Source organism: Notamacropus eugenii, chromosome 5, assembly GCF_028372415.1.
Source record: "Notamacropus eugenii isolate mMacEug1 chromosome 5, mMacEug1.pri_v2, whole genome shotgun sequence".
In the NCBI taxonomy this organism is placed as follows: domain Eukaryota; kingdom Metazoa; phylum Chordata; class Mammalia; order Diprotodontia; family Macropodidae; genus Notamacropus; species Notamacropus eugenii.
Window position 1 is genome coordinate 70,400,217 of NC_092876.1, and position 21,106 is coordinate 70,421,322.

General features: G+C 46.2%; 1 protein-coding gene across 5 annotated transcripts in view; it reads right to left on the minus strand.

The window, feature by feature from the left end:
• The window catches only part of MECR (mitochondrial trans-2-enoyl-CoA reductase), a 41,667-nt gene extending 22,575 nt beyond the window's left edge, over positions 1 to 19,092 (minus strand). The window contains exons 1-4 of one of the 5 annotated variants that reach the window (XM_072609621.1): positions 11,326 to 11,402; positions 10,119 to 10,182; positions 3,424 to 3,521; positions 1,986 to 2,117 (exon numbers count right to left, since the gene is read on the minus strand). In XM_072609621.1, the coding sequence (XP_072465722.1) occupies positions 1,986 to 2,117; positions 3,424 to 3,469 (178 nt within the window). In that variant the 5' untranslated portion in view covers positions 3,470 to 3,521; positions 10,119 to 10,182; positions 11,326 to 11,402. Of the gene's footprint in view, positions 1 to 1,985; positions 2,118 to 3,423; positions 3,522 to 7,660; positions 7,680 to 10,118; positions 10,183 to 11,325; positions 11,403 to 18,851 lie in introns of those variants that run through there. The other 4 variants (XM_072609617.1, XM_072609618.1, XM_072609619.1 and 1 more) reach the window with 4 other exon arrangements.
• Positions 19,093 to 21,106: the final 2,014 nt, after the last annotated feature.

Below are 21,106 nucleotides of genomic sequence, written 5' to 3' on the forward strand. Positions count from 1 at the left end.
AATTGGGGACAGATGAGCCCCAAAACTGGAGTGATAATAACATTAATAACCAAACACAGCCATTTCATAGACAATGCACAATATGTTGTACACAACTGTTTTCAGAACACTAAATTATAAAAGCCTCAGGATAACAGCCGTTTCTATCTGAACCTCACCAAAAACATAAACAGGAGATAACACCAATAATAATTAAAGCCTGGAGAGGAGCTGAAAGACAGAGCTATGAAACAGGATTTAGTGAAGGGTGTGAGGGTGCTAAACTGCTTTATCTTGGGCAAATCCCTTAACCTCACAGCCACCTCAGTTTCCTCAATGGCCTCCAGGATTCCTTCTACCTCTGCATCTGGAGCTATGCTCCAAAGGTCAGGCTGAGGAAGAGAATCATTGAACTGTAGATGGCACCATGCAGACCATTTAGTCCAACCACTTTGCTTGCTAGAAGAGGAAATGGAGATCCAGAGACAAGGGGAAATGTGCCAAGGTCCCAGAGAAAGAGAACAGCTGTAGCCTCTTACCACAGATTTGGAAAGATTTCTCGTAAAGTTCTGACTTCCTCATCGCTCATTTTTTGTAAATCCCCATCAGTTTCCCTTTCGTGACTAGGGACTGAAAACTTCAAAAGCGCTTTCTCGTGTGCTTGCTAGAGTCAGGGTGGGCTGGGAGAGAAAACTGGGAAACCAAGGCTGTTCCATTCAGCAACAGACCTGGGAGTAGGTGGAATGAGGATGCTCCTTGGGGGAGGGGCATGCTGTAACCCCAGAGAAAGGGAGCAGGGGGCTGATAGCTAAGACACAAGGGGAAATAATCAGGCCAACCAGCTGACTGCTCAGCCTCTGTGGGAGCCTGGGCAAGGCACTTAACTCCTCCTCAGGATCAGCTTCCTCCTTTGTGCCTTCCTGGGCTTATTAATGCTATCCATTACTTGTCTGTTCATGAATGTTTGCATGTTGTCTCCCCCATCAGACCGGGAGCTCCTTGACAGAGGGGACAGTCTTCTGACTGAACATCCCCAGTGCCTGGCACATAGTAGGTGCTTAGTAAATTTGAGTGCACCCGCTGGCTGGTCCTAAGGTTCCTTCTGGCTCAGTATCTAAGATCCAATGATTAGCATCCTCCAGCAGGCTCAGAATCATGTCTATCTCTGCATCCCTTCTGGTTTCTAGGACAGGGCAAAATGCATAGTACCCCAGATGTGTCAGGACAGGGCTTCTTAGAATTTGTCCTGTGTCTTAGGCATCCTTGGGCAGGATCTGTTGAAGCCTAGAGGCCCCTGCTCAGAATCATCTTTTTAAATGCATAGGATCAATTAGGATGAATACAATACATAGGACTGACAAAGGAAATCTAGTTCATGGAAACAGTTATCAAGATTCTAAAAATCCAACAAGTCTGTGGCCCCAGGTTAATTTGCTCTGCTCTGGTGCAGCTGTGAGCTCATGGATGTGGGAATTTACTGTAAAGATGCAGATTTCAACTCATTCAAGCTTGGCCATCCTCTGTGATGGCCCTGACATTCTCTGCACATTATGTGGGTATCACGTAGCTTTGCCACATGGGAGGTCCATCCCTATTTTTTTTCCTTCCAGTTTTCTTCGAGGGAGTTCTTGACGCTTCTCCTCCTTCATTATTCCATGCCATGGTCAGGTTCTGTAGCCTGCTCCGAGGCTCCCACCTGCCCTGTGCTTCTCTGTGGATCTCTGGGTGACCCTCGGCTTCACTTCTTCAGAGGTTACTGGGGCTCATGGACTCCACATCCCTATAGCATCCCCAGAAGAATACTCATATTCAAAAGAAGGCCTTTGTTTCAGAGAGCAGCTTGGCTCATTAAAGGAACACTGGAATTTCCTAGAGCAGCAGACACATGGTAAATATTTATGGAAGGAAGCTAATGAGATTGGCAATGTATACACAGGTTCCAAAATGGCTGCCCCACGGAGGGAAAGATGTCAGGCCTGACCCAGCAGGGCCCTGGAGGAACTCACCGAGACCACCGTTAACTGGGATCACCCAGTCTCCAGGCTTTACTCCTGTCACTGCACTGCCCACTTCTACCACCTGGCCAACCCCTTCATTCCCTGCGACAGCAGGCAGCTCAGGAAGGATGCCATATGTCCCTGGGGACAGAAAAAAGCACAGATCATCATGGACTCTCCCTTTAACTCTTAAACCTTCAAAGAGAGAAATGGCAGAGAGTCAGAGCATAAGGGCTGGAGGGGACCACAGGGGCCATCGAAGGCAACCTTTCTTTTTACAGATGAGGGAACTGAGACCCAGGGAGGCTAAGTGACCAGTCCATAGGCAGCACCAGAGACAAGCATGGAACTCAGGTCCGCTGACTCCATGGCAAACACTCCTTTTCTTATATCACAGTACTTTTCCCTCCATTCAAAGAGGCTTAACATGTCAGCTCAGTGATTCTCAACCACTTCCAGTATAAGGAACCCTATAAATGTCACAGGCCCCCACACAATATCAGTTATACTATTAATACTGACAGACAAAATGAATGATGACAAAAAGCTACTATGAATTCAATGATACTTTTCTGAGCTAATACCAGGCCTCAAACACTTACTAGCTGTGATGACCTTGGGTGAGTTACTTAACCTCTGTCTGCGTTAATTTCTTCAACTGTAAAATGGGGATAACAATAGCACCTACCTCCCAGGATTGCTGTGAGGATCAGATGAGATCATACTTGTAAAATGAGTTCAGCACAGTCATAGTAGGCACTATATGAATGATTACCCCTTTCCCTTTTAAATGAATTTGCATTTTGTTAATCATATTATTTCCATACAGGGGACAAACAGTACCCCCTATGTGAGGCCCTTATTTGTTGAATTCACGGGTGTAATTGCTTATTTGTCACCCTGAGTCACTGACGTAGATGGAGGGTCCCACCTTTGGCTAAATAAAAATGAAATTGAGCATTTTTAGTTTCCCTGTGGATTTTCAGACCATTGGACTAATTTGGCCTCCCAGATGGCTCATGGGCTAGGGATCATACATGACATAACTTAAAAAAAACAACCCAAAACTGTTATCTTGACACAAAGGAGCCAAGTTTCATTGCTGACTGGCCTAGAAACTTGACTGGCTCCATCTCTGATCTGGTCCAGTTAGTCCCTCCTTAGGCAGCCTGGTAGCCCCTGTCCCTGAAGGCCACCATCTTGGTGTCTGACTTAGTGTGGGCACCTGATTGGCTTTAGAACTGCTGCAGCTCTGAGGTCCTGAGCTCAACTGACCCACTAGCCTCAGTGTGCCCCATGAGCACAGATTACAGGTTTGAACCACCAGCTCGGCTGACATCATCTGTAGCCCTGAATCAGGAACCCTACTCCCAACCCAGCAGAGGAAAGGAAATGAGCTGGCTTGAAGGCAAGATGCCAGTTAACATAAACCAAAGACCAAGGTTACCTTGGATCACATTTATGTCAGCTGGATTGACAGGGGCTGCCAGCATCTTCACCCGAGCATCAGATCTGCCCAGAGGACTTGACTCCAGGTTCTTCAGTCTAAACACAAAACCAAACTTGCATTAGTGCCTCCAAGCCTGGATTGGGCACCTTTCACTCAAACTGTATCCCCAGTGTCCCTTGAAGAAAAAATTCTCTGGACACTTCTGAGATACCAGTATAGGGAGTGGCCAGTGTCACCTTGGAGTCAAGAGATTGGTACTTGGGCCCCAACCTACCTGCTAATAGCATGGACCAGGGCAAATTGTTCCCTTTCTTCAGGTGTCATTTTGTTCATCTGCAAAATGGGGACAATACATGCTTCCCTCCTCAGCTAGGGCTGGTGCAGTGACCAAACTGGTATGTTCATACAGGGAATTGGCACAGTGAGGGCAAGAGTCAGCTCTCAGGTCCCCCTCTCAGTCCCCTGCTCAGAAAACTCCAGAGGCATCTGACTACTTCTGGGACAAAATGCAAACTCCACATTTAAAAACAAAGCAAATCTTCCTTGTCTGGCTCCACCCTCCCTTTCCAGGATGTCCTCTACGCACTCTAGGTCCCAGTTATTGACCTTCCTCACACACAAATGTTCCATCTAGATAACTCCTGATGGTCCCTTCTGAGTCAGCTCCATAGTCATCACCTGGATGAGGCCTTTCTTGGTCTTCCCAAATCACTTCCTGTATATTTTGTGCTGATTTACATGTGCAAATATGGTTTTTCCCCAAGATAATGTACGTGAAGGCAGGAGCTATTTTGTATTGGTCTTCAGAAATGCCTGTGATTGATTGGGATGGCCCTGAAGATACTCAGTGGCCTTCTCTTTCCTGCTCTGCCAGGGGAGGCCCAGGCTGCTGGCGGTAAGCTAGGCAGGAATCAGGGAGAGCCCTTACACCATGTTTGGCTATGCATAGCTGACTAATGCAAAGAAATACTGCCTATCTTAAACAGCATTTCTAAAGCACCTAGTACACACCCTACTTCAAACTGGGTTTGAATAATAACTCTACCCTAAGCCCCAGGAACCTGCCCACCAAGAGCTCATTTTCTATGATCAATGTCTGCAATCAATGGACTTTGGATTAGGTGTTGCTTTGGGGATTTTTTGTTGTTGCTTAATTGCTTAATTGTTTATCTAAGCCTCATACCAACCTCTGTATCATCAAACATTTAGTGAACATCTACTATGTGACAGGTCCTGTGCTAAGTGCTATGGATACAAAGCAAGGCAAAAACCCAACTCCTGCCCTTAAGGAGCTCCCCTTCTAATGGGGGGGGTGGGGGTGGCAGAGAACATGCAAACACCCAGGGCAGCTAAGTGGGGCAGTGGATAGAAGGCTGGGCCTGGGTTCAGGAAGTCCAGATTTAGAATCCGCCTTCAGAGGTTTACTAGCTTTATGACCCTGGACAAGCCACTGAGTCTAGGTCTGCCTCATTTTCCTCGGATAGAAAATGGAGATTATAATAGTACCTACCTCCCAGTGTTACTGTGCGGCTCAAATGAGGTGATATTTGTAAGAGCTCAGCACAGTACCTTGGCACATGGTAGATACTTAAATGTTTGTTCCCTTCCCTTCTCCCATGCATACAAGATTATACACACACACACACACACACACACACACACAAATATATGTATATAGTGTAAATGGAAGGGAATCTCAGGTACTAGCAGTGGTAGCTGAGTCACTTCAATCATGTCCAACTCTTTGTGACCCTATTTGGGGTTTTCTTGGCAAAGATATTGGAATGGTTTGCCATTTCCTTCTCTGGCTCATTTTACAGATGAGGAAAATGAGGCAAACTGGGGTTAAATGACTTGCCCAGGGTCACACAACTAGTAAATGCCTGAGGTCAGATTTGAACTCATGAAGAGGCATCTTCCTGACTTCAGGCCTAGTACTCCATCCATTGTGCCCTCAGATGCCCTCTAGTACTGGAGGGAACCTCAAATGCGGGATCTGAATTGTCTAGAAGGAAGTCAAGAGATGGAGGTTAAGGGGGAGAGTCATAGGGGAGAGCTTTGGGGAAGTCAAAGAGCTGGGAGATAGTGTGTCATGGGTAAGGAACAGCAGGGCCAGGGGAGAGGGACTCTAGAGCACTCAGAGTCCCTAGAGCACTTGCTCAGAGGGAGCAAGGTGTTAGAAGACAGGGATTGGTTGTGAAGAGCTTTCAAGGCCCAACAGAGGATTTCCTATTGGCTCCTGGAGGGAAGAGGGAGCCTCCGAAGCTGGGAACAGTTGTGAAATGGTCAGATGTGTGCTTTAGGAAGTTCTCTTTGGCAACTGAAGGGAAGATGGACCAGAATGGGAGAGACAGGAGGGTGGGAAGCCAACCAGCAAGAGACTGTACCAGTCCAGGCCAGAGGAGGCAGTCCAGGTCAGAGGGGATGAGGGCCTGGACCAAAGTGTCAGTTGTGAGAGTGAAGGATATATATGTACACACATGTGTGCATCACACACAAACATACACACATTCCATTTTTGCTACATTGAGTTTGAGATGTCTGTCCAAAACTGACAGCACAAGACACAGGGAAGTGAGGTTGTACAAGAGAAAGGCTAGATCTCTAGTCAGAGGAATGAATGAGGTTTAAATCCTAGCTCTGCTATTTAGTACCTAAATTACCTTGAACAAGTCCTTTCTCCTCTATGGGTCTCAGTTTCCTCATTTGAAAAAGGAGGAGATTGGACTAGATGCCCTCCAAATTGCTGTAAGTCTGTGACCCAAGACTGTTTCTTGGTGTAAAACACAAGAGATGTCACTAATGAGGTACAAAACATGGCCAATGTTATTCCAGCCATCAGTGAGAAACTGTGACAGAAGAGGGCTGCTTTGCTGATGGTGGGCGGAGGGCTGGGGGCAGAGGGTGCGCAGGCTCTGGGGAGGGCCAGGTAATGACAGCAGCTGGAGATGGGGCCCACAGAGGACTATCATACCCTCACAACCCAGGGAGTACTTACCATGCTAGATTACAGATAAGGAACCTCAGGCTCAGAGACTGCCTTGCCCAACGTCATACCTGGGCAAGCTAGCAATTGGCTGATGTGAGATTTGAACCCAGGTCTTCTTGGCAAGGCAGTACTGTAGAAAGAACCCTGGCTCTGGAATCAGAGGCCCTGGATTCAAATCCCAATGAATGACACAATTTATTTGACATTGGGCAAGTCATGTAAGCTCTCTAGGCCTCAGTTTTCTCACCTATAAAATGAAGAAGTTGGCAGCAATACTACTACCAAGACTCAAAGAGAGAGAAAAAGCACCCACGAGTACAAAAATATTTATAGCAGCTCTTTTTGTGGTAGCAAAGAATGGGAAACTGAGGGGTGCCCATCTACTGGGAAATGGCTAAACAAATAATGGTATATAGTTTCAGTGAAACCTGGCAAGAATGGATAGAACGCAGTGAGTCTAGAAGAATAATTTATATAGTAACAACACTGTAAAAGCAGTCAGCTTTGAAAGATGTAAGACCTCTGGTCAACGCAAAGCAATGGTGAAACATCAACAGAACCTATGATGAAGGATGCTGGCCATGTCTTGGCAGAGAGGTGATGGATGATATATATGGAAGGAGATATACAGTTCTGGACGTAGCCAATGGGGAAGTCTGTTCTCCTTGTCCATTGTTACAAAGGCTGTTTTATTTTCTTTTTCCCAATGGGGAGGAGGGAGAAAAAATAGCTTTTTGTTTAGTGAAAAAATTAAATAAAGAGGTCAAACTAGATCAGGGTTCTTAGCTTTGTGTGTCATGGACTTCTTTGGCAATCTGATGACCCCTTCTCAGAGTGTATCAAATAAAAGAACTCCTGGACTAGATCATCTCCAAGGCCCCTACCAGCTCTTCACCATGACAGGCTCCTTCTTAATGAAGAACAGGGAGTGGAAATCCCAGCATTTGCCAGCAGGGGGCAGGCAGGAGCCACGTCCTGCAGGGTTGTGGAAGTGTGTTTTCTCCCCCTGCCCTGCCCAAGTCTCCCAGGGATGTCTGCCCAGGCCTGACCCTCAAGGAATGTCATCAATATCACAGAAACTGCCAGGTCTTCTGGTTGCTGTTTCAGCGTTGCCAAGGAGACCACTGGGGCTGAGTAGAGGAGAGAACAGTCACATCTGAATTCCTAAAGTTAGATCTACAATGAACTAGCCACTGACAATGTCCCTGTGGCCTCTTTTTAAAAACTCACCCAAGAGACAGGTACCTGTAACAAAGCACAAAGGAGAGGCTCCTGGATATATGCAGGATAGATCTCCAGCCCCTTTCGGGGGATTGTGAGCTTGCTTCTCTGGCAACTCCCCCAGGGCGCTCCGCAGCTTGGTTGGATGCCAAATGATCTTCCATAGGGAGATCTGTGCTGGATAAGCCACAATGGCTCTTTGGAAGCTGAGACCATACATCTATAAGTGATGTTGCCCAGAATTAAGAGAGACAAAAGCAAGCAGAAGAAAGAGCCTTCTGCGGGGGGGGGGGGAGAAGAGGCTAGTGGCCTGGGGACTATTAACTCCTTAGTCTGGAAGTTTAGAGTGGGTAGTGTCCAATTTAACAGATGTTAAGGGCCTTCAGTATTCCACGAATTCCTAGCTGTGCTATCTGGCGTCTTTTACTTGACAATCTCAAGTGATTCACTGTTACTCTGGTTTTTGAGGAGGAAAAGTGTCAGGATCACCAAAGATCACAAATACTTTTTAAAAAAATCCCCAACTTTTAAAAAAGCATGTTTTTATATCCACAATCTCTTTTGTGAGAGAGGCGCAAGGCCTAGTAGATGCCAGCCAGCCTGTGGGCCATAAAGATGGAGGCTTAGGTTCTGCCTCTAATGACACATGCTGGCTGTGTAACGTTGGAGGGAGGGGAAGGGAAAAAAAACATTTATGCTGCACCTATCCCGCTAAGCACATTATTATCTCCTTTGATCCCCACCACAATCCTGGGAGGTAGGTGTGGTTATTATCCCTATTATGCAGTTGAGGAAAACTGAGGCAGAGAGGAAGTCACTTACTTGGGGACATGAAGCTGGTAAGTCTGAGGTCACATTTGAACTAAGGGGAACCTGTGGCCTTGAGGCAGGTTCCCCACCTCTGAGAGGTCTTCCAGAATTTAGGCCCAGTGCTCTGTGCACTATGATACCACCTAGTGTCCAGGCCACTTAACCTGTGGGTGGCCAGGTAACTCTCTAAGCCTAGACTCTGCATGGGTGATGTTACTCCCTGAGTATTAAGTCTCTCTACAGTGAAATCATGGGTCCAATGCTTCCCTTCCCCCGAAGGCCCCCCAAAAGACATATTTGTCTTACCAACATAACTGTGTAAGGGATAAGGAAAGTGACCACTGGGGAGGCTGAGTGGCTTGTCTAAGGGTCATTCAACCTGAATTCAGGTCTCTGACTCTACATCTTCCATCCTATCCTCTGGGCCATGACATAAAATAAGGGTTTTATTTTGTGTCATGTACCCCTCTATCATGCTCCTTTTCCACCCATACTTCAGATTCAGGAAGTCTCAAAGCATAAACTGAGATCTTGAGGTCACAAAGACACTGAGCAGAGGAAACAATACTGACTGGCCAGACTCTGCCTCACTGATCTAATTCCCCAGCACAGTTTCTGATTTGGTCAAACATCCAAAAGGTTCAAAGCTCTGACTGCCTCATTCCCAAGCAGGGACTGATCACATGACACACAGATGTAATAGCCTTAGCACATTATGTCTCAGTCTGGTGGCTGTGCCACAAACCATCTCGCCCCTTTCAATTCCCCCACCCCAAAATGGGTCAAAAGGAAGTTATAAGAGGTGCCAAGGAACCAGCCTCCACACCCTTTAGTGCAGGAGAAGCCCAAACATTCCTTTTGAGACTCGGGACCCGGAGACCAAAGGGACAGAACTTCAAGCGTCAGGTTCAGGCCTCGGGCACTGGCTCTCTCCCTGTGTCATTGAGCAAAAGATAACCAGAAGCCTCTAAAGTCCACAGAACACTTGCCTGCAATACCAGCTTCAGTGAAACCCTTTAGGTTGGTATGAGGGTTACCCACTGGCAAATACCTGACATGCTGAGGTCTGCGTTTGTGGCTCAGGGAAGCAAGGCACAGCAAGGGAGGGAGTCCTGCCAGCCAGCAGTCTCTTTGCATCTTCCCACAGATGGAGAGACTGCCTAAGAGGTGACTGCAGAGAAGACCGGAACTCTAGCTAATGATGGGCAAAAGAGACCTGTGGCAAGATTCTACTTGTAGTTTTTTAAATTTCTAGCTTTGTTCCTATAGGCTCTACTCAGAAGCCTATTCATTGAATGGGTGTATCTCACTCAAAGTGAGAATGTGATAAGACCTTAGCCTGAAAGGGCCAGGGTCTCCCACTGCATTCTGGGCCATCACCAGTCATCCTGATGAATATCAGGCCACTGGATCCAGATGGCTCAGGAGAAGAAAGTGAAGCTGGTGACCTGCACAGCCCTCCCTCACTCACATCAATGTCAGCTGCAAGTCATGTCATCCTCTTGATGTCATGGTCCTCTTTGAAAACGAAGGACAAACACAACAACAACAACTCAGTCTCCCCCAACTAGTGAACAAATATTGATAAAGTATACATACACACACACATATACTATACACCACATATTACACATATATACACACATATATGTCACCTAACACATATGCTTACATATAAGCAGGAACACAATGAGACAAATCAATCAGTGCCTGCCCTCAAGAAGCTTATAGTCTACCTGGAAGAGAGAGTGAAATATAAATAATATAAAGCCATATCCAAATTAGATATAAAATAGTAACCGCATACCTAAAGTGCTTTAAGATTTGCAAAGAGCTTTACGTTATTATGTTAACTGATTTGACCAGCATAACCTTATGACATAGATATTAGCCTCATTTTACAGGGGAAGAAACTGAGGCAGGTTAAGTTTATGAGGCAGGATTCGAATTCAGGTCTCTCATTCCTCTCAGTGCTACACTCTATCCATTACACCACCTAGCTGCTTAAATTTTCAAATTACTTTTCATCTCCATTTTTGGTATCTTGTATATCCCTAGTTATTTACATGGGATCTCCTGGATTAGAAGTTCTTGGAGAGAATGGACTGCTTTTGCCTCTGTATTTCCAGTGCTCAATATGGCGTCTGACAGAGTAAGGTATTGATAAATGTTTGTGACCGTTGACTACAGTGTGCCTTGAAGGGAATTAGGGATTCTAAGAGGCAGGAATGAGGAGGGAGTGTGTTCTAGGCCCGGGGGACAATCTGCACAAAGGCACAGAGATGGGAGATACGGGATCATTGGGGGAACAATCAGAAGGCCAACCTAGAATGATGGCAGCACACATTGACGGGAGGGATGTGTAAGAAGGAAGGCCGAGGCAGGCTGGGAAGAACTTCAATTCCAGAGGCATTCATATTTCCACTTGATCCCATAGGGGAGTGATCTATGAAGGCCAGACACCTCAGACCCTAGTGGGGTGCTGCTTATACTTGCCAATGAAGCATTCCCAAGGAGTGCGAGGACGCTGCACTCAGAGGGAGGCCTCTCCTAGCAGGCTGAGCTGGGAAGGCTCAGCTTCCTCATCTGGGACAACATCTGTACCACCCACCACATGGGGCTGTTGTGAGGCTCAAATGACCAAAAAGTATTAAATCGAAGTCAGTAATTATTAAAAAGACACTCTGATTCAACACAATCTAACCTCAACCTTTTAAGTCTGAGTTTCCCCTTACATAAGACAAAGCCATCCTCCTCCTGCTGGTCAATCTCAGGAATACCCTAGTTGTAGAGGGGCAGCTAGGGGGCTCCATTGTGCACTCAGCACTGGACCTGGAGTCAGGAAGACCCTAAGTTTAAGTCCAGTCTCAGACACTTACTAGTTGCGTCATCCTGGATGAGTCACTCAATCTCTGTGTGCCTCAGTTTCCTCATGTGGGGGATAACAACAGCACCTATCTCCCAAAGTTGTGAGGAGCAAATAAGACAATATTTGTTAAAAGCGCTTAATAGTATACCTGACATATATTAAGCACTATATAAGTGTTACATTAATATAATGATTATCATTACTATTAATATGATTTTACAGTTTTCTAGTGGGGGGAGTCATTCATTCAACATGCAGCCAAGGTGCACTAAGTATCTGATATAAGAAACGTGATGTGCTAGGCACTGAGAAAACAGAAAGAGAGAGGCAGACAGAGAGAGAGAGGGTTTTTAAAACATCTGTTCTCCAAGCTGTCCTTGCCACTTGGAAAAACCCTCTCTTCCCTGCTCAGCTCCCTCTGGGAGGGAGGTACTCTGGGGGTGGGGGGCCCTGGACAAGGGAGCTGGGGGCCTAAGGCTCAAGAGCCAGCTTCACCATGAGCTCTCATGTGACTTTGGCTGAATCATTTCCCTTCTCTAACCATTTCCCCTGCAATAAAATGTGAGAGTTGAACTGGCCCCTCCCTGCTCTGTAATTCATTTCCTCATTAGAGAAACTAAGGGGGGAGATGCATTTTTGGGTTAACTCCCCTATCCTGGAATCTATCCATGTTCCTCCAGGAAAATAAACGTCTTTAGCTTTTACAACTGTACTCAAAAAAAAAAAAAGCCGCATATCAGAAAATCAACAATCCTTTCTGCCTCTTATAAAAAGTACTATAATTTTGGCTTAAGAACTATAAACAAAACAACCTCTAAGATCACCTGCCTTGATCTCTGGCTCCAAACACCAGCATTAATCTTGAAATGAATAGTTACCTAGGGGCAATCAGAGTCCTAACGGAGGTGCTGAAAGACCACTAATTACAGAGGCTCTTTTACCAGTGGCTCCCTCAACTTCCTAACTTGTTCCAGCTGCTTCTGAGCAGAACTGGGCTGGCATCCAAGTGATTCACTGTTTAGTTTTCAGGAACTGGATTCTGAAATGCCACTTATCTGCCCCCTTTTGGGACAGAAGCCCATGACCCTCTAGGATGTTGAGTAGTTGTTTTATGAAAATCTTAGTATTCTGGAAAGGAAGAAGGAGATGTAATTTCTCCATCCCTTTGTCTCTAAATCTGAAGGGAGCAGAGGCTTCATGTTGGTTGAAGAGAGAGGCTCCCTGGTAGGGAGCACTCTGGTGGACAAAGTTGTGGCAACTGAAAAGAGGACAGGTAGGTAGGTCTTGGGGGGAAGAGGGGAAAGAATGTGATAGAGTGGTAAATGCGAGAAATGCCAAAAAAAAGAGGAGCAATCAAAAATACAGAGAAGAAAACAAAAACGTTTAGAAGGGGGACACAATAGGACAACTTTGTTACTAATATATTAAATTTAACTGATACTCAAAAAACAATGTAACAGAAACTCATACTTCACCTACACTCCCCTTGTTCTTTGCAGTTTCAAATTAAAAATTTTCAATGAATAGAAGTCTATTTTCTCTCCTTAACCCTCCCTCAAGAAAAAAAAACCCCGAAGAAAGACAAAATCCTTGTGACAAATATACAAAGTTAAACAAAACAAATTCCTTTTGGCAATGTCCACGAAATGCAGATCTCTCAATCTGTTTCCTGAGTCCATCCCCGCTTAGTCCTCTGGAATCATGAATTCTTACAGCTTTCAGAGCTGTTCTTTGCACACTGGGATTTTTGTGTATTGTTGATGATTAAGTTCATAAAAAAAAAAAAGTTTTTTTTTTTTTTTAAAAAGCATGTTAGGCTTGGAGTCAGAAGTCTGGACTCAAAGCCTGCCTCCAACACTCACTAGTTGCATGACCTTCGCCAAGTTACCTAATTCCTAAGTGCCTCAGTTTTCCTATTTTAAAAATGGGGATACTGTCTCATCAGGTTGTTATGAGGCTCAAGGGATGTGTGTGAAGTGTATTGCAAACATCAGAGTGCTACCTGATACTGGTACCTTTGCTTGGCATTCTCGAAAAATCTCAGGATGGATGCAGCTGCTGCCAGCAGAGCCTGCTGTCCCAAAGGCCACACTGACTTTTGAACAGTAGCTTCTGTGGTCTCTCATCAAATCTGGTACTGATACAAATGCCCTGGTCACTCAGGCTATGAAAAGGAAATAAGATTCTTTCTAGGATAAAATGGTGTTCTGTGACTCCTATAAAATGACCATGTTCAACATAACATTCCTTGTGCTCTCAGCCTCTGTGGCAAAGAAAGAGCTAGGTCATAGCTGACCCGAGAACAGAACTTCTAAATCAAAGCTATCTATAGTCATATGGAAAAATGCTCTAAATCACTATTGATTAGAGAAATACAAAGTAAAATAATTCTGAGGTACCACCTTACACCTGTTAGATTGGTTAATATGACAAAAAAGGAAGATTATAAATGTTGGAGAAGATGGGGCAAAATTGGAACACTAATGTATTGCTGGTGGAGTTATGAACTGATCCAACCATTCTGGAGAGCAATTTGGAACTATGCCCAAAGGGCAACTAAACTGTAACCCAGCAATACCATTACTAGTGTATCCCTAAGAGATCATAAAAAAGGAAAAAGGACACACATGTACAAAAATATAGCAGCTTTTTGTGGTGGCAAAAAACTGGAAATCGAGGGGATGCCCATCAATTGGGGAATAGCTGAACAAGTTGTGATATATGAATGTAATGGAATATTGTTGTGCTATAAGAAATGATGAACAGGCAGATTTCGGAAAAACCTGGAAAGACTTACATGAACTGATGCTGAGTGGAGTGAGCAGAACCAGGAGAAGATTGTACACAGTAACAACCACATTGTAAGATGATCAGCTATGACAGACTTAGCTCTTCTCAGCAATGCAAGGACCTAAGACAATTCCAAAAGACTCATGATGGAAAACGCCATCCACATGCAGAGAAAGAACTATGGCATTTAAATGCAGATGGAAGCAGACTATTTTCACTTTTGTTTTTTCTTTCTCAGGGTTTTCCCCTTTTGTTCTGATCCTTCTTTCACAATACGACTAATGTGGAAATATGATTAATATGATTGTACATGTGTAATCTATATTACATTGCCTGCTGTTTTGGGGAGGGAGAAAAATTTGGAACTCAAAATCTTATAAAAGTGAATGCTGAAACTAAAAAAAAGAAGCAATTAAAACTGTTTTGTTAAAAAAAAAGAATAGAGCTTCTGTTTAGGAGCAGTGGGAGAAAGAATGTACACCTGCTCATCCATAGGGAAGAGCTATATGGGGAAAGTCTGGGGCATGAAATGAGAACATCTCATCAGCTTCTTTCTATTTCTTCTCCAAAAGGAGAACTTGTTTAAAACAGGAGTAATTGAGTACTTTCCCTTTTTCTTCTTAATCCAACACCCTTCCCCTCCTGCCCCATCACCCCTAAACCTCCACCCATCTTGGCTGCCCTTGTGTCTCCACCCACACTGGTCACTTCCCCTGAACTTTGTGACCCAGCAGTGTTGGCCTGTTCTCCATTCTGCACACAAGAGGTTCCGTCTCCATCTCTAGACCTTTACCACATCTCAAGTGCACTCCTTTTTCACCTCTGCCTCTTGAAATCTCTGATTTCCTTCAACGTTTCCACCATCATTCTCCATGACACCTTTACTGATCCCCCAAGTTAACAGTGTTGGCCCTCCCCAAACTACTGTATTTCAAAAGTCCTTTGTATCTGAACTCACAATATCCATCACTGTAGTTAGCACCTAGAAAACACTTAACAGTACACACATATATTAGGTATATACTTTTATATGGACATGTTGCCAACCCCACTGGAATACAAGCTCCTTGAAGGCAGGGAATTCCTATTCCTAGCACTTAGTACAGTACAGCACAAGTAGGTGTTTAACAATGACTTGTAGATTGATTTACTTTCAACCAAAACATACTCCTCCCTTTAGAGGCCTGGAGTCAGGAACACCTGAGTTCAAATTCATCCTCAGACTCTAGATGTGTGAGTCTGAGCAAGTCAATTAACCTGTCTGCCTTAATTTCCCCAAATTTGAAAGGAGGGTCATGATAGTACCTACCTCACAGGATTGCTGTGAGGCTCAATTGAGATATCTGTGCACTGAGTAGCACAGTGCCTGGCACATAGTAGGGGTTTAAGTGCTTATTCCCCTTTCCTTCCATTCCCCTTCTTTCAAAACTGCACAAAAACCAGCTCTTCTTCAGAAATGACAAAAGAGGAGTTTCAGAGAAACCTGGGAAGACCAAAATGAGTAAAACCAGCAGAGCAAATCCTATAGTAACAATGACATAAAGACTGACACTCAACTTAAAAACTCTGATCAGCAAAATGACCGGCAAAGAAAGCCTGGTGACAGCACAAGACCCATCTCCTGACTCAAGATGCAGAATGAGGCAAAGACAGTTTTGGACATTGTCAATATGAGGATTTGTTTTTCTGAACTATGCATATGTTTTTCTTCCTTATTTTTCTAATGGGGGAAAGTGGGAGAGAAAGTAAATCTCTGCTAATTGAAATCCACCTGGTTCTTTTTTGAGGCATTCCCAGGTTCTATTTACCCTGGTTCCACTCTAGTGCCCTGGCCTTCCCGAATAAGCTAGAATAAACTATGTGTAGATTCATGACAACAGCCTCCTAAGGCTGGATCACCAGCAGAACATTTCTCTTCCCTCTTCTACAATCTGATTTCCTCTCTTCTCCTCTTGGAATCCCTGTTCTGCTACAAGTAGCATAAGTTGGTCTCTGAGGTCCCTGTCAGCTCTGAGATGGTGAACATGAAACTATCCATGACTATGCTTTTGCTGATGGGGCTGTGTGGGAGCAGTGAGGAGACATCCAGATATGAGATCTTCAGAGATACCTCAGTTGGCCATAGTGTGAAGGTCATACACTTAAAGGTGGGGGCTGGGGGGGGGGGGAAGGTCAGAGCAGAAAGGCAGATAGTCCCTTAGGAGGTACACACATTTGTCCTGTATCAGTACATAGCTTTATCAAGATGACCTGGGAAGAAGAATGATTACTTTGGATCACCTATGGTAACCCTGGGGACTGAGACCTCAGGGTACTGGCCAACTCACTTTCCTTTCATTCCCTTCCCTATCCTACACACAACCAGGATCACAGATGCCTTCTGCACTGAGGCCTATGAAACTAGGACTCATTAGGTCCTTTCAGGCATAGATCAATCAGTCACTGTCTGCATTAACATTTTATCGACTTGATTAACTCATCATTTCCTACAATGAGAGCCACAAGTAGATATCCCCTTTGGGATCACCTCATCTCACCAAGGTCTCTAGCAAAAGTAGTAGTGGTAGCCTCTTGCATCTGCCTTGATCCATGCTGTGTCATCTTCCCCATCATGAACTCAAGAAACTAACCCTGATGGGAGAAAAACTTTGCATTTTTCTGATGGGTCCTGGATCACCCAGACTGTCCATTCTGCCAGTAAGGACAGACCTAAGTATCTGCCCCCATGATGAACTTGGCACTGCCCATGTCTATGTGTCAAAGGGTATGATCAGAGAGAGCTAAGTGATGAGATGTACGGAGCACACTGGGCCAGGAGTCAGGAAAACCTGATTTCAAATCTGACCTTAGACACTTACTGGGTATGTGACCTTGGGCAAGTCACTTAGCCTTTGCTTGTCTCAGTTTCCTTAACTGTAAAATGGGGATAACAATAGCACCTACCTTGCAGGGGTATTGTAAGGATTAAGTGAGATAATATTTGTAGAACAGTTGGGCAGCTAGGTGTCAAAATGGGCAGAACGCAGGCCCTGGAGTCAGGAAGACTTCATCTAGAGTTCAAATCTAGCCTCAGACACTTACTAGCTGGGTGACCCTAGGCAAAGCACTTTGCCCTGTTTGCCTCATTTTCTTATTTGTAACATGAAGTGAAGAAGACATGGGAAACTGCACCAGTACCCTTATCAAAAAAAAAAACCCCAAATGGGGTCACAAAGAACTGGATACAACTAAAAAAAAACAAACTACTCAACCACCAATTCCTTAGCACAGTGCCTGGTATACAGTCATGTTGTATAAGCGCTTACCTTGCCCTACTGTGAAAACCTGCAAATTGCTACACAAATAAATACAAGGGGTTACAATGATTTCTGTCCTTTTACTAATCCATCTGATGTGCTCTGCAGCATGGATTCTCAATGTACCCAAAGGAGTCCAAGTCCAGTATGCTAGGCCATTGTCTCACCTGATTCATGTCACCTCCTCCTGCACAAACCCATTCCCACAGAACCTCTCTCATTCCCAGACTCCTCATCCCTGTCCTCACCTTAAATCTATGATCCTCCCATAGAACTTCCCTCCACAAAGACCTTTGATTCCTGCCCTCACGGATCTCAACACAGCTCCATAGATCCTTTCCCTATCCTAACAGGATCCTAACATTCCCACAAGACCTTCTCCAGGTTTTATTCATAAAACAAAATATTAACACCAGAAGACAGCTTTGAATGCAGGTTACAGCTAGAAAGACCTTAGAACAGAGAAAAGTGCAACTGGAAAGCACCTTAAAATGGACAATTACAGCCGAAACGGGCCTTCAGAGCTAGAAGGATCTTTAAAAAAGTAGAATGGTAGAGATGAAAGGGACCTTGGAATGAAGAACCATTAGAGCTGAATGGGGAGTTGCAATGGGTAATGTCAGGGCTCTAACTGGGCCTCTGAATCTGGAATGTTAAGAAGTGAAAGAGGCAGGAAAGTGGAACATTAGAGCTGAATGGGGCCTGTGAACTTGGAAGGTCTGGGGTAAATGGGATCTGTTAGAGGAAAATAAATAAACATGAGACTTTGGGATTCTAATGGATCTCAGAACGGCACGCTAGAGCTGAATGGGACCTCTGAACTTGGAAAGTTTGGAATGAATGGGGTCCACTAGAGAATAAGTAAACACTAAACTTCGGGGTTCTAATGAATCTCAGAACTTGGCTAAAGCTGACTGGGGCCCCTGAACTTGGAAGTGAATGTGGTCCGTTAGAAGACAATAAATATGAAACTTTGGGGTTCTAATGGATCTCAGAACTTGGCACCTTAGAGCTAAATGGGACCCCTGAACTTGGAACCTTGGGAGCTGAATGGGAGCTTGGAAGGTGGAACTTTGGGGCTGAGAAGTTGGAACGCCGGAAGCGGACGGGACCCCTGAACTGGAAAGTTAGAGGTGAATAAGCCTGGAGCTCTGGGGCTCCAGGGGATGTCTGAACTCGGTCCGTTAGAGCTGAACGGGGGAGGGCCTGGGCTTGGAAGGTGATGCTGAAGGGGGGCTGGGAACGTGGAACGTTGGGGGACGAGGGCCTCGGAACGTGGAACTGGAGGGTTCTACGGGGCGTCGGACGGCGGCCTAGAACCTAACGGCCGCTGCGTGGAACGAACCCCAGGACCCGAGCCCCTTGTTCTCGCGGGCGCGGAGGGGGCGGCGTGCCCCTCGCTGAGCGCCCCCCACCGAGCGCCCGCCCCGCCCCCTCCCCCGGCTCTTACTCGACGACCTTGAGCGGCTCCCCGTGCTGCCTGAAGACCAGCGCCCGGACCCCGGCGGCGCCTCCTGCCGCGGGGCGGGAGGACGAGGAGGCCCCGCGTCGGACTGCGTCCCGCCGGGGCCCCCAGCGGGGCCGGCGCCGGAGCTGACCCTGCGCCGCCCGCAGCAACCACATCGTCACCAGCGCCGGAGTCCAACTGCCCGGCGCAGCCCGCGCTGAACCGGCGGCAGCGTGCCCCGCCCCCGCCGTAGCGTGCGCGTCACTGCCCCGCCCCGGCGTAGCCCCGCCCCCTGCCCGCTTAAAGGGGCCGCGCAGCCTTCTCGCCGCTGCCCACGAGAGGGAGCTTCTGGGCTCTGCGGCTGCTGTTCGGAGAGACAGAGGAGCAGCGACGCCAGTTTTCTGGGTTAAGACGCCGTTCCAGCCCCTCCTCAAGGCACAGACCTTGAGGAGCCATCCTGGAGGAGTGACTCCTGGAGGAGTGACACCCCGGAGCACAATATGCGGAGCTGGAAGGAACCTTGGAGATCACCCAGTCCAGCTTCCATACATTTTACAGATGGGGAAACTGAGGCCCAGGACCTCCGACTTCAGAGCCAGTTATGCCTTTGCACCACGTGGTTGCGCGGCCACAGGAAGAGCCAGCCCAGTGAAGAGAGCCTGGGTTCCTGCAGACATTTAAAAAAGCGCTTTGTTGATGACGTCCCTTCTTTGCACACCGCTGTCACTTCTTAATGCTGTTCCCTTTGTGCCTCCCCGCACAGCCCTCCCTGATAACAAAAAGTTCAGAAGAGGTCAGCATGCTGACCACGTCTGACAATATATGCCTTATGTTCAATTACCCTCTGGAAAGGCTTCATACCACCTGTGGGGGGAGGGCAGGGGCTTCACACCACCTGTGGGGGGGGGCAGGGGCTTCACACCACCTGTGGGGGGAGGGCAGGGGCTTCACACCACCTGTGGGGGGCACAGGGGCTTCACACCACCTTGGGGGGGCAGGGGCTTCACACCACCTGTGGGGGGACAGGGGCTTCACTCCACCTCTGGGGGGGGGCAGGGGCTTCACACCACCTGTGGGGGGACAGGGGCTTCACACCACCTGTGGGGGGAGGGCAGGGGCTTCACACCACCTGTGGGGGGAGGGCAGGGGTTTCACAACCAGTCATCTGAGGTTACAACTGGTAGTCACTCAGGCATTTTCAGTGAATACAAAATGCAAGGGCAAAAGCTGATTGTGAAATTTTCAGTACTTGCCCTTCAGAGATCAGCAAACATCCTGCAAATCAACACTTGTTTTGTGGATTGTCTAGACTTAAGAAAATGATAGAGAAAATGTTAAATTTATAATGTAGCTTAAGCTTAAAAGTGCTTCCTGCATACATCCTCCTCCCCCACACCGCCTCAAGCTGATTGTTAAACATTTACCACCACGCTACTATATATAGACGTATATTTTCTCTCCCTCTCTCTCTACACACACATACACACACACACACACACACTCATAGGCAGATAAATATAATTCAAAGCATAACATAATAAGAGGAATGCAGAGTGCCGTCATATCCATATCTCAACACTTAGAAGTTTTCACTGGGCTGAGGCTCTCTACTGACTTCTTGAATTGCTATGGTCAAAATCATTCATTACGATCTAGATGGATTCAAATCATGCTTGTGGCACTGACTACTTGTGTGACCCTGGGCAACTCCCCTAAACTCTCTGGGCCTCAGTTTCCTCACCTGTAAAATGAAAGGATGGACTAGATGGCCTTTTGGTAAATGATCCTACAACCCGATGGTCTATCTAATTGATTCTAGTTCATTCATTTCATTTCAACAAACATTTATTAAATGCTTACTGTGTGCAGAGGGGTGTATAGGGAGGGTTAACACCTCTGGTGTCCACCTGGCACTAGACCCTCACCTGTGGTTCCAAGAAGCTGTAGCCTGCACAGTGGCCACATCCTATCTTGGCAGATGGGCTAAAGCAGATGGAGGGTAACCAACAGGCCTCAAACCCATCGGTGAATTAGGGGAGTATCTACCCCAAGCAAGTGAAGACTTCCTTTGGGTGAATGGGCAGATGAGAACAATTTGTTCCAAAGTCCATGAGGAAGGCTGAAGCAGGCACAGTGAAGCGCTTAGAGACTGGTCAGACATCTGAGACACCAAGGTTATCCACTGCATCCTGGGCCATCCCTGTCATCTCAATATTTATCCTGTCACTGTTTGATGACTGAAACAGAAAGTGAGGCTG